The sequence below is a fragment of the Ptychodera flava genome, chromosome 9, assembly GCF_041260155.1.
Source record: "Ptychodera flava strain L36383 chromosome 9, AS_Pfla_20210202, whole genome shotgun sequence".
Lineage (NCBI taxonomy): Eukaryota > Metazoa > Hemichordata > Enteropneusta > Ptychoderidae > Ptychodera > Ptychodera flava.
Window position 1 is genome coordinate 18,604,101 of NC_091936.1, and position 14,631 is coordinate 18,618,731.

The 14,631-nt window shown below is 41.6% G+C and overlaps 1 protein-coding gene across 1 annotated transcript in view; it reads left to right on the forward strand.

Annotated features, from left to right (window-relative positions):
* Positions 1 to 9,366: 9,366 nt before the first annotated feature.
* The window catches only part of LOC139141195 (MAM and LDL-receptor class A domain-containing protein 1-like), a 62,387-nt gene continuing 57,122 nt past the window's right edge, over positions 9,367 to 14,631 (forward strand). Inside the window, exons 1-7 of the mRNA XM_070710819.1 lie at positions 9,367 to 9,503; positions 9,737 to 9,875; positions 10,785 to 10,916; positions 11,387 to 11,588; positions 12,821 to 12,961; positions 13,406 to 13,531; positions 14,233 to 14,363. Coding sequence (XP_070566920.1) covers positions 9,846 to 9,875; positions 10,785 to 10,916; positions 11,387 to 11,588; positions 12,821 to 12,961; positions 13,406 to 13,531; positions 14,233 to 14,363 — 762 coding nt within the window. The 5' untranslated portion in view covers positions 9,367 to 9,503; positions 9,737 to 9,845. The remainder of the gene's footprint in view (positions 9,504 to 9,736; positions 9,876 to 10,784; positions 10,917 to 11,386; positions 11,589 to 12,820; positions 12,962 to 13,405; positions 13,532 to 14,232; positions 14,364 to 14,631) is intronic.

Consider the following 14,631-nt stretch of genomic DNA (forward strand, 5'->3'; position numbering starts at 1 on the left):
TAAGGAGGGATGAACATTGAAATGAATACTCCGAGAGATCATGCGATCACTTTATTCTGATTTTATTTCAGGTGATTAAATATTAACAGGTTTGATTTCTAAAATAAGTATTTTTCAGAAGCTTTTTGAAATAATCATAAGACAACAAATCGACACCACATTTCATTTCGGTCACCATAAAACTTGTAATCGAAGCCGGGGGAATAGTCGTCGGTACCCTCCCATCCGCGACAGCGCCGAGGTCATGAGACAACGAAATTTTGAAAAGGAAACTACAACTACCATCCAAGAACTGTCGAAAACTACGTTTTATAATGGAGACACAGCCCTGCCTCGCTAAACTAAGGTCGAATAAGGAAAGGATTGTTTGTAAGACAAAAGCTCTACAAAATTTGGTAGACGACTCGGCCGTTGAGCATAAATGTCCAACGTCGTCCATTGAAATAACCACACTCGAAAATTTGGACATCTAGTAGGCGAATTTGCTGTTCTTTCAGAACTGTTTTGATTTTTTCCGTTCTTTCCTGAAATGCGGCATTTCTAGGACGGCGTTTGGACAAAACGGTGCTTCATTTATATCAAGGCAAATACGACTCTGCAATCAAGACTCCCTGCAAGAGTGATGTACACTATGACTGACTGAGCCGAGGAAAACTCCGATAATAGATCCCGTGGCAGAAAAACTACTCGTTGGGTTGGATTTCTTCGTCGTTTACCTGTATACAAAGATGCGGATAGCTATTGCCACTGTCATGATATGCATTATGTTGAATCAATCAAAAACGTGCAGAATACAATGACAAACGCTTCGTTTTCGGACGAGAAACATAAATAACCATCACCATGACCATGACGCATCAGATCTAAGGAGTGTCGACCGATCGCCTGGCAACGTCATCACGGTTTGTACAAATCCGAGGCGACGCTGCGCCGAACCTCTGCTCCAGTGAGACTTCGAAAAGTCTATGTTCAAGACAAACCTATGGAGGAAATGAGTGGATGTATCGTATGGAAAGTAAACCGTAAAATGGGTGAAAATAGTATACGTAAAGTCACCGTGCAGTCAGTGTTTACATTATGTGGCGTGCACGTTCTATTTTTGGAGGTGTTAAACCAGCTGTTTTAATTTGATACTTTTGTTCACAAAGAAATCATATTAGTTATGTTTTGCTCCGCCCATTTTTATTGATTTTTCTCAGTAGGGCCCTACCGAGAGTTACCGGCGTCTTCTTTAACCCTTTGAGTGCTGTAATTTTTCCCACCAAAATTTTAGAGCAACATTTCACCAATTTTTATGAATTTTTCTGTATTTTTTTTTATAATTTTGGAGTAAATAGACATCACATTTATCAAAACTGGCAAAAATCAGAAAAAAATTTAACTGGGGTGATATTTTGTAAAGGCAACAAAAATTGATTTTGGCGCTCAAAGGGTCAAAGCAAAACTGATGCACCACTGACTCTAGAAAAGTTTTGTCTGGTGAAACAAACTTCTGACATATTACATGCACTGGTATAGGGTTGATGCAAAAAAAACTTCCAGAAAATTCAGAAATTTTGGAATTGACCGAAAGAGTTCAGAAATGCCGTGAGTCAGTGCCAGGGCACACTGATGATTAGGTTCATGGTGAGTTCATTAGGAAAGTGGCCATCAATATTAAAGGTACACAGTCACCTGTAATCTAAATATGCCCATATACGGTCAAAGGGGCGTTCCTTGGTATTCAAAATGCCCATGTGAGGGCGCTGTTTTTAAAAAGCGGTCACCCGCTTAAAATCTGTGATCGGGTAAATTTTCTCTTTCCATGGTAATTGTGGCAAAATTGGAACAGGTGACAGTATATCTTTAAAGATTATTGAAACAAGACAATAGGTAGATGTGAACATATTTACTTATTGATGAATTTTCCCATACTGAGATGTAAATCTTTACTGCCAATATTCATTAATTGCCTCTGCTTTTGATGAGAAAAAATTTATATACCATCAGGGTGAGAGTAGAGAGCCTGGTTCTATTTCAGGGGTGTTATTATAGCTGTGTGATCATCTAATCAACACTCTTCCAATGCAACACTTTCCATATTTTGTGAAGATTACTGTAAAATTCATGAACTCTAAGACAATATGTGCTCTGTTATTTGCTGACAAATGAACTGAAGTCCTGATTACAATCCAGTTGGTAACACTATCACTGGTAATTACTAGTGACATATACAGGTTGTGTTGACAAGTTTAACACTACAGTAGGCATTGCAACATGGTTTTGGGAGGGAGTTGAACAAGAAAATGTATTGTACAACTGTGACAAAAATAATTGAAATAACATCATTAGATTGAGCTTTTTAAAGGGAATATCACAGCATAGCCTGACCCATGCTGAAAGGAACGTTTACTATGGATCATTCTCAAGTTCAAGAATATGCAACGTCATGCCAGACATTGCTGGTGTATTTGTATGTAAATACATGTAGCTACATGCATCATACTGTTATCCAAATCTCCATTTATGATGAAAGCTGCCCTCTACCATCATGATGTAGTTTTAACTGTTGCACTCAAGAAATAAAGTTACTACTGTGTCTGTAGCTTTTGGGCCCGTCCGGTAACTGTTCGTCAGCATGAGTAGCACTGGCTTGACGGTTGGCATCATTCACGTAGTTCAGTGATCACATGCAAATCACATGACTGCCCTCTACCAGTAAAATCTTGTATATCTTTATTTCTTACTGTTGTTTGTCAAGAAAATTTCATTTCAAAGGACTGGCTACTGAGATACCAATAACATCAATAGATAGCTAGGCAAATTAAATAGATATTTAAACTGGCAGTTTCATCATCATCATCATTATAGTTTTGTTGTGTAAATGTGATTCATTACCGATACCTTTTGACAATTTTTTTACACAAAAACTGCATCTCACCTTTATATGTATGTATTGTGTGTGCTAAATGTTTTATATAAATACTTTATTTACTAGGTGATCCCATTTGGCTGAAGGAAGGAACCCAAGGTCATGAGTGGCAGTATGGTCAAGTTCATGTGGATGAAACCCTGAATATCAATCTGGTATTCCAGGCGATTGCAGGTCAACAGTTCCAAGGTGACATTGCTATCGATGACATTGCAGTATTAGACGGAGAATGCCCACCTCTAGGTAAGCAAGTCTATTTTACATTTGCATGAAGGTTCAATGTGAAAAAAGAGTTATGACAACGAGTCGCACAGTTTCCGTGCTGTGAAATGAAATAAAAAGGGAGATGGTAATTGTTTTATTCCAAATTTTACAGAGCTGCCACAGATGCTAGCCTCATGGTTGTAGATGTTGGCGTTCCATTGCTGAATCAACTGGGGCTGTGTTGAGGCAACCTGATACATGTATAATATAATATGTTCACTAGCAATGTCGGTGTTTTTGCTAAGGTTTTGATACATTGGCAAATGATTTGGGAACCCCGGTAACATTTCTGCTGTCCACTAATCTGATTGCATTGATATATCTATGGGAACCCAGTAAAATGACTTTGGAACCCTGGTATTCTGCTTAACTGCCCTTAACTAAAACACTGAATGTACATGTACTCACAAAAATATCAAAATACGTATCTGCACAATCCATTCAAACCTTCCCGGTCGCATCAACATCAAAGTAAATTATAGGTGTATTAAAGAACCTTTGGGATCTGCTTTGAAGTATCTCATACAATTTTACCTCCAATAAATTCATGTAAGTATTTGCTTTTCATGATTTCATAAGTTTTGAAGTCAACAATCTTGTTGCCCGACAGATTACTGTGACTTTGAAAGTACGGATATTTGCGGCTACCACCAGGATTGCGAAAACATTCCAGACTTTGACTGGATACGTGGAAGTGGAAATTCCGCTGAGCACGGTGAAGGCACTGGACCAGACTTTGACAAAACATACGGCACTGTCTATGGTAAGACTTTGAGATCAACATTCTCCCAAGCACGATTTCATTCAATGAAGATCCATCTCTTTGAAGAAAATTGTACCAAGGCGCTTGATGAAAAGGCTTATAACCTCAGTGCCGCTGTACTTTTTATATAACAGTCTCGTTGTTTTCAATAGGGTGGCCTCACCTACAACAAGGAACTGGGAAGAGCCAACTGAATTCTTTGCCTAAATATACTGTACATATGTTTGTATGATTCGTTTGTCTTTGTATTTGGATAAAATATTTCATATTCAGTTAACACAGTGGTTACAGGTGGCAGGGCTGTTATCGTACAAGTTCTCTATATTTTTGTACCTTTGATTCAGACCGGTCCTTGGGACATCTCATATCAGCTACAGTAGAAGTCTGCTGTTTAACTGGGTATAACAGTCACATGTCCATAAATGGCTCTATATTTTTCTATTGTGATTGTAGGTCATTATATGTATGCCAGTGGTAACGGTCGTCAGGCTGGTGATACGGCCAGACTGTTGAGTCCTGTGTATCCGCAGGCATGGTCGCAGTGTCTGCACTTCTGGTATCATATGAACGGTAAGTTTTCTCTATCAACAGAGACAGGTATCACCACATGCCATACCGGTACAAGTCATTCATACAGGAATGTGTTTCTGATCTATCTGTCAGCAAAGTTCAAGTTCCAATTTAAACCAAGACATAGCAACACCTCTTTAATGTTCTTCTCTTCCAAAAAGAACTCTGTCTATGGGATTGAAGAAAACGTCTTTAATCCTGATTAACACATGTTCAATCACAAAATTTTTCAGTTGATAATTTGTTAGCATCTTTGTGGCCCAACTTAGCAGGTTTAAGCCATAGTGACATATGTGTTTTGCAGAACTTAAAGAGATTAGTGCAATTCTGACTAAAATATAAAGATAGTCAGTTAGTATGTTAGGAAGGTTTGTGCATTCTCACAATTTTAAACCACTCCCCTCCCCCCATGAAAATCCTATGAAAGCTCATAGAAAGTCCTTAAAAAATTCATATCAACTATCAGATTATGTGCTTCTGAAAAATGTTGCCAGTTTTGAAAATGTTTGGAAGCATTTACTCCGTATTCTATCCTGTAAAAAGCAATGTACACCTCAAATTCTACAGATAACCACAGTGACTGTATAAATACCTTCAAAGTCCTGGAATTTGTGTGCATGAACCTTGCATACATAGTTATGGATAACTGCGGATATGAATAACTTGTACATTTATCTTGCCAGTGTCTTGCAAGCTTTATAAATTCCTCAATGCACTCCAAACACAACCACCTCCCTGGGTGTTGAGCTAACATATGAACTTTTCCTTGAAACTATCCAATTTTTATTTTTATTCACTGCCAGGAACTGATGTTGGCAGATTACATGTGTACATCATGGAACATGGGGAGCTTGGAAGTGCCGTCTGGTACAGTGCTGGTCGTGCGGGAGAGTTCTGGCATTCCGGAACAGTTGATTTCTACACCATGTCTGATTACCAAGTTGTCTTTGAAGCAGTAATGGCTGATGGTACAGCGGATATAGCCATTGATGATGTCCGTCTCATCAAAGGACCCTGCATGATTGATGGTGAGTCAATGAGTAACTCTTTTTCCCCTTTTCATGTGTTTCCAGTTTCTCTAAAGTTGTACTGTTTGTAGTCTGTGAAGTTTAAAAACGGCAGCTTCCTTAACCCTTTGAGTGCTGTAATTTTTCCCACCAAAATTTTAGTGCAACATTTTATGGGTGATTATGGCTTTGCTATAATCATTGTTAACGTCTGGGAGGACACGGGGAAAAGGGTTTAGACCTTGACATGTGTGGGTCACCATGCGCCACCTACTACCACTGGCTGGATGCACTTGTGACGTAACCTTATCTACCAACTGCCCCCTTTACCGTTATCTAAACAATTTGCGTCACCCTCTCCACGTCACTATCCATGCGCATATCAGTATGAGCAAAGCCATAGCTCGTCCATTTCAACTTCTGCCACGCTCAAGTTCACACCACAAAATTCACCATGCCAAAAATGAAGAAGAGCAGGGGCCGCGCCCGAGCGGCCACCCGTACACCGACGAGGTCGAAGAGACGCCCAGCGCACCTCGACGAACAGCTACTCCAGCCAGTACCGATGGAAACCACACCAACCAACCCTGCCGGCGTCGTGCCGACTACCGCCACAGCGGCAGCCGACCCAGGCATACCAGACCACGTCGCCAAACTAATAGAAACCAGCATTGCAAGCGCCATTGACTCAATCCGACGCGAACTACGGCAACCAACTACAAACACTATCCCGCCGCCCGACCTGCAAGTCCAGCCAACTGATACAGCCGTTGGTGCACTATCACCCGCTTCAGTCATCGTCGCAGGACCGACGACGCTCGCCGCTCCATCCTGCTCCATGGTTACCCAAGTCCACCCAGGTAATCATCCCGCTAATCACGCTAATGGATATCAATCAACCCGCCATTACAGCTGCTCCACCCGACTCGACCACCACTGCTGGCGCTACGCACATCCGGGACTACCCTACCGATGGTGGCGCACCTCATAACAACAATCCGGGCAATATGGCTGCGCCCTACGTTCAACCCGTCCAGCGAGCTGGCCTCAACACACCGCCATGGCGCCCACCTCCTAGAGCTGGGCCAACGGGCAAATCTTCTGCAGCAATACCCCCAGCCGACCTACTACTGCCATATGTCGACCAATCAACACTCAACGCCTTGGCTAACCTCGGTAAATTCATCGAACTTGGTGACTTGCATCCTGATGCCCTAGCTCCCGGATCCAACTCAACCCAGGCTACCAAGACACAAGTAGCTTTCGATCCGGACAACCTCGGCGTAGCCACGTTCACAACCGAGGTGAAGCGGAAAATTATCGACAACTTTGACACCTGGCTACAGTGCTTCCTCGTCTTTTTCTCATCGAACATTCTACTACCACATCTAGCGATCCCCTACTACCCACATCTAGCGATCCCCATGGCCACCTACCTTCGTTTCCTCGCCTCCAAAGCTGCCGCCTACAAGCCGGAGGCCTGGCTCGCGTACGACAAATTCTTCCGCCTGAACGCTGCCCGCTACCCAGACAGGGCCAACTGGAGCAAACCAAACCCAGACCTCAATTTCCAGCACTTCATAAACCAGCCACACCTCCTGCGTCCTTCCTGCTTCGCCTGTGGCCAACATGGTCATTTGAAGACTGACTGCCCAAACCTACGCAGCAGCGACACCAACCCATTCTACTGGGAGAACCCAGCGAACAAGAAACAGTATGACCAACCTCAGGTATGTCGATCTTTCAACCGAGGCTCATGCAAGACCCCCTGCCACTATGGCAGGCTACACAAGTGCTCTGTGTGTAACGCGACCGACCATAATGCTCTGCACCACCACCAAAGCGACTATCAAGAGACCCCTCAGCCCTTCCAAGGGAGCGACCAGCCACACAGTGACAATCGCAATGCTACAGCCGACAACGCCAATCAATCTCACTAAACTCTCAGCTGGCCTGCGCGACCCGTATTAGTCGCCGGTTTAATTTGGGGGGCATAGCTTCTGCAGTGACGCCGCCACAACCACTGCCGAAGCCAGCTTACCTGACTGGCTCAAAAGACACTGAGCAGATGGAGGAGCGACGCGTACCAGATCTACATCAAGACACCACGGGAGACCCTCTACGTAACACCGAAGGTACTCGCGGCTGGCTAACATTTGACGCAGGACTCTGTTCTCGCTGGACAATTCCAATGATGGAATGGCCCTACACGAACTATAGAGACATGAAACACTAAGAACAATGAACATATACTATGAGACATTTCCCAGTGGCGCATGGTCACCAGGGGGGGGGGGGGGGCCGGGGGGGGGGGGGGGGGGCTGTGTTACTGCCGCACCGCAGCCATACATGCCCACGGTTTGGCCATAATTTGGGGTACTGTCATGGGTCTGCTGTGGGCGACCGGTAACACTGCCCGATGCACGGTACCCAGAGCACGGTACCGCCATCCAGGCCGCTATGACGCCTCGTCGCCCCTGCCATGGCAGTGCACGCATAACCCCGGATTTCGGCCAAACACTTGTCTCCGTGTCATTCCTTTGCGTTAATGGGTGATTATGGCTTTGCTATAATCATTGTTAACGTCTGGGAGGACACGGGAAAAGGGTGGGTCACCATGCGCCACCTACTACCACTGGCTGGATGCATTTTTGACGTAACCTTATCTACCAACTGCCCCCTTTACCGTTATCTAAACAATTTGCGTCACCCTCTCCACGTCACTATCCATGCGCATATATCAGTATGAGCAAAGCCATAGCTCGTCCATTTCAACTTCTGCCACGCTCAAGTTCACACCACAAAATTCCCGCCCACCCTCCGCAAAAGAAAAACTAAATAAATAAATAAATAAAGCCTCGCTGCAGGCTAGCAGCTCACAATAAAGATATTGTACGTCTATATACTGCTTACTCTATACAATAAAGTTCCAGGGGGGTACTGTCATGGGTCTGCTGTGGGCGGCCGGTAACACTTGCCCGATGCACGGTACCCAGAGCACGGTACCGCCATCCAGGCCGCTATGACGCCTTGTCGCCCCTGCCATGGCAGTGCACGCATAACCCCGGATTTCGGCCAAACACTTGTCTCCGTGTCATTCCTTTGCGTTAACCAATTTTTAAGAATATTTCTGTAATTTTTTGATAATTTTGAACCAAATGGATATCACATTTCATCAGCTATAGTTTGTTATCAAAATTTTGGCAAAAATCTGAAAAAATTGACAGTTACTGGGGTTTAATTTTAAAGGCGACAAAAATTGACTTTGGTGTTCAATGGGTTAAAATATTCCAAAAAAATCGATTGGCCCAATTTTGCCCAAAATGAAGACAGCTCTTTTTTTATTAGTAACCAAACACCATACATGTTGACTGGATTTCTACTTATTTTGACTGGCTATTTCCCTTCAAATTTTCATCATCCATGAAAAGAGGTGGAACCGTGTGAAAATTCCGTCCCTTCTCTGGAATGACTGCATATTAATCCCAATTTGACATCAATTTAAAAAAAAAATTGTAAACATGCTACTGGTACAGTTTTGTCAGGAAGAAAATGGAAACAAAACAAGTGAGAGAATAGCTCTTACCAGGAGACTGAGAGTGAACGTTGCTATTTGTAACACACCATGTTATTCATACTGCAATCTCAATAAACCCATCACCTCTTGTTCCATGCATGTCATGTCCAACCTTATGTAGGATCCATGGAGTACAACCACAGCAAAGGGTAATTACGACAGTGATGTTAGTGATTGTACCGTCATAAAAGAAGATTTTTGATTGGTTATGCTGAAGGTCTACGATCATGATAATATGTTTTTTACAATGTCCACTAGGTCTGTGTAACTTTGAGTACGGCACATGTACCTGGTCTAACTCACCGAGAGAGGATAACATGGATTGGGTCAGATACAGTGGCAGCACCAGTTTCTATGGTTTCCTGGATCTGAGTGGACCCTCAAAGGACCACACACTGGGAACAGAAGATGGTACGTTGTACTGGCATTTAACTCATTATTTGATAAAATGGCTTTAACATATTGGGGATTGTTATTTCAAGGTGTTCTACTTTCTGTTCATCAAAACTCACCGTTTGGAAAGCTTAAAAATTACAAAATTGTAAAAATGATGTATGTTTTCATGGTTTGCTGGTACCTTTAAATATGCTTTATTTGGTACCTATCTGCTGTCCGCTGATTGCCTTGATCTCATTGGTCTGCAGGCTTCTACATGCTGTTGGATACGGGTTTGACTGACTTGGCTGGTCACACTGCAATGCTGTATTCGGAATCCTTTGAACCGGCACTCGTTGCTTTGGATTCTGGTATCACATGTACGGAAGTAACACAGGAAAACTAGAGGTAAAAACCGTTATCATCTGACCCTTTATTCTGCCAAGGACGTAATCTCACCATCAGGTCAAGTTGGTGAACATGTAGTGAGGCATAACATGCCCCCAATCTATTGCATTCTAGCAAAGACTTGAACATTTGAAGGTCCCTCAAAACATAGATAGATTAAACATGATTTTTATTGACCAAAGCTGCTATAACAGACAGTGCTACATGTAAGCAGGTAATAGATTGGGCTCAAAATTGCTTGTTTTATACTGACTATGTATAGTGGGGAGTGATAGACCTTGCAAAGAAGATCAAGTACATATCATAAATCAAGACAAAAAACAGGGGCCTCGTTTGCCACCGGTCTTTTGACATGTAAAGGTGTTAGTTTTATGGAAGTCAACTGTTTGATTTCCTTGTTTGCATTCAGTTTTTGAGTTTTTGGAAAGAAGTCCTATTTTATTACTCAATCCATCCCCTAAGCTTATCACACATTATGTTCAATCTTATAATGAATTGTACCATAGCGTTAATGAAGTTAAACACTTTACTGTATAAGTGGTACATTTGCTCATTATTAATATGACTGTATTGCCAGTAGATGTACATGTACCATAACTAGAAAGGCAGCTAATAAAACAAGGATTGAAAAAAAAGAATGTTGAATTCTTTCAATGGTGTCCCACACAATTCTGGATGAAGTCTGAATTTGTGGTATACACATTGTCTGATGATGCATTGTGTGGTAATTCGATCATGTAAATATAAAATCTTGAGTTTCATAAAAATCGTGATAGCTGCTAGGTAGTTCTTTCATATACCTTAAGTGCATATATGACAGTGCTTGTCATCAGCGCAACTCTGCAAACAAGCTGCATCTCTTACCATAAAAAACAGCGCCCTCAATCCAATGTCTTGTTCATTTTGAAGGTGATTGTCCGTGAGGAGAGGGAAGTGGAATATAGCACCAATCCTGAGTATGTGATATGGGAGATCAGCGGTAACCAAGGTGATGTGTGGAGATACCATTCAGAAGTCATCACTTCAAGTTCCTATTTTGTTGTAAGTGAAAACATTATTGTCTATCAACTTTCCACACATTTTTTCTACTTTTCAAAAGTATGTGTGTACTCAATATCCATACCAGTGTAAAATGATTTTATATGTGGAGATAGTATATTGAAAGTTTGTCAGTGTCGTACATATGCCTCTCTCTTGACCCCTAAATGACCTTAAATCCAGTATTTAGGGTGATTGTTACATTGAATGTTAAAAACACTTTGCTATATAATGAAACAAAGTGAAAATTTATGCTTGAATAAGAGTGACAATGTTAACTGCATAGTAGTTAATAGTTCGGTAAATATGATTGGCTGTCACATGATTTTAATCATAACTTACAGATGCATACTGACAAAAATGCCATTTTTTAAGGTCGTGTAGGGGTCATGAAAACAGCCAAACAATGTGAAATAGCTGTTAGCTACATGTATCTGGGATTCCCTGTCTAACTTAGTTGTTTTCATACCCAGATTATCATGAAAGGAACAATTGGTGAAGGAATTCTGGGACAAGGTGACATCGCCCTTGACGACACCTACACTGTGCCTGGTATCTGCCCAGAACCCACAACGCCCCCACCACATGTATGTGGTGATGGGACTGAGGTAGATTTCCAGTATGTGTGTAACTGGGAGGAAGATTGTGAAGATGGATCTGATGAATTTGAATGTGGTAAGCATCAGTTATTATTTATATGAGATTTCGCATTAAAAAGTACACAGATATTCCATAAATATGTATTATTTATTTTTAGTTTTTTTGTATTTCAAGATCTGAGCAAGATATTAGCGATAATGGTATGATACTTAGAGGTTATTACCCAATATCGCCTTTTCCTGTGTCGTATCAGCATGAGTGTCATTTGTGCTGCGTCAGACACGAGAGACGAAGTCGAGTGTCTGACGCAGCACAAATGACACGAATGCTGATACGACACAAGGAACAGGCGATATTGGGTAATAACCGATTTATCATATACCCATGCCCATAATTTTAGGGAATTTTTACTAATAGAACGAAAAACCTTTAATTTTGAGGCTTTACTTTATTACGCCTTGCGCATAAATATCAGAATGTTTATGTGAACAGGCTTCATTCATAAAGTATACGACGAAGATGTCAACATCACGCGCGACATCGCTGCAAGTCGTCCATATCTCAATGAAACCCAAGAAGAAAGACACCGGGATACAAAAATCGTCATACAGAAGGAACATTTTAAGGTGCAATATGCTAGTACAACTGTAACCGATCAAAAACTGCTCAGCTTTAAATCTATCCTGATTTCGATCGTCGTACGACACGGAGCTCGCGCGGAGAGGGGACGCCATTTTGTTAGTTTACCTTTAGAGTTGTCATGTCAACAGTCGTCGCGCGCGCGACATCGCTGTCACGCCACGCGCTCACTACCTGTTCGGTGGAGACCGTGCACAGTGCCGGCGCCGTGCGAACGGCAGAATGTTTGCTAGAACTTGACCAAAAAAATACCATGGGAAAACATTTCAAGACTCAACGTGATATTTCCGCATTTTGCAACCAGAAATACCCGTGTTCCTCGAAGCCCTTCAAGTTTTTACGTCGGCGACATCGCTTCGCAGGCGGGGAGCGGCAGCCATTTTGTTGTTTACGTTGTTTACCAACAAACTGCTAATGTAGTTCGGGAAAACCCTAAAACTGATGACGTTCATCGTGCATATCTCGACGTTTACCGTGAAATATCACGGCTGATATTTTACGTTGAACGTCACTAGGATGTAGCAATATGGGCATGGGTATATAATACTCCTTTTTATCTGAGGCTTAGAACTGCATTTCAATTTGTTGTCTGCAGAAAAGCTTTCTTTCAACCAAGACTAGTAATGTTTTTCAGTACTGTTTCAGTTTTGATGTGTAACAATTAACAGGTGACTGTGACTTTGAAGATGGTCAGTGTGGCTATGAGGACATGAGTCGGGACAGCGCCTACGTTTGGGTCAGAGACAGAAATGGTACAGAGACCTCACAGACGGGACCACAGTATGATCACACCCTGGGAACTGAATATGGTCAGTAATCCTATGGTTTTCTTTCCTCTATTCAGTCTCATAGAAGAAAACAATCAAACAATCAAATATTGTGTGAATCAAATCAGTTCAAACAAAAAAATAGAAATCTAATTATCTCTAACATCAGATTCACATTGTGTTTCCAGGTTATATGTCACAGATATTTTCTTAAGAACACTTAGCGTTTAAAAGGAACCAGTGTTGTGATGTATCAGCTTCTTGAGCAACAATAGTGTCACTTAGTCCATCTGCACATGGTTCAATGAATTGCCAGTGAATGAAGAAATAGCTAACCAGATTCCATAGTAGTGGTGACTATTCTAAATTTGTTGATCATAGGTTCATTGGTAGTTATGTTTAGTGGTAGGTGGTTACAGTTTGTGATAGATAGACGTACCTAACTCTCGTCTGTTCGGTAACGGTGCAACTGCTTCTTCCCAACAGGTTGGTACATGGCAGTAGAAGCCCAAGAAGGCAATGCGCTGAGTACAGCTGTACTCAGAGGTGGATTGTTGAAAGAGACCGGTCCAAATTGTGAGATGTTGTTCTGGTATCACATGTATGGACAGGGTGAGTTTGAAATCTTAAAACTGACCCAGCTAAGGAGCAGAATAAGGCTGGACGACTGAAGATCAGTGGACACACCTTTGCTTGTGAACTAAAAGGGATTTTCTTAGGGGACTCTAAATAAAATTGATGGTATGAGTGGACTCCCTAGGTTACTAAGAATTCAAACAAAATTTCTCCTCCCACTACTCGTAAGTCTTGCAAACAAGGTTCTGTTACGTTAACAGAAAGTCATTTGTCAGGCCCAAGAAGTAGTAAAGATATCTTTGTATTATCTTTGTTCTAGATGAAGGATCACCACTGTACAATGAATGCTATGGTCTGGTTTTGGTGATCTTTGAGAATATTACCAAATACAGCTTCAAACTATAATCTAGAAATATGTTTCAAAGTCATATATGGAAAACATATCGTAAAACAAGATGTTTTTTATGTCATTGATCGAAAAGACAAGCAGCATGTAATCAGTTTGTTATCCTTTGTGATCAGTTACTTTAGATGGTGTAATTTGAATTACTGTGAATTTCCGTTCATATTTGACAGGTGAACTTTCTATTTAGTGTTTTTGAGGCCATTGCCTGAAAATGGTATAGTTTGAACTTATATTTAACCTTCCAGGGGTCAAATACATCTGTTTGTATGTATTTACCTAAAATATTGATATATGCAGTATAAATAACCATTGTGGTATACATTCTGCATAGACATTGGATTCCTGGATGTGTTCATTCTCCGAACAAACCTTGAGAGTCGATTCTGGCATCTGGCTGGTAACCAAGGTGACAGGTGGCAACTAGGTGCTGTTGCTATCGGAAGAGTAAACTCAGCATTTATGGTAAGAGAAATGTCCAAACTAGACTACTATGAGTAGACTGATGAATCTGTCACTTGAGGGCGCTCTGTCAAAAGAGGATATGAAGTGTGTCTTTGAGAGATATCTTCCATATTGTGTCGAAAGATGGATACCAACACTTTGTAGACATCAATATTTTAATATATGCAGAAATGAAATGCATACAGAATCATGTTAGTGTTTCAAGGTTGTACTAAGTCTCCTAAGGCAAGACATAAACAGCTGCATTAGTTCAAGTAATGTATTTCAG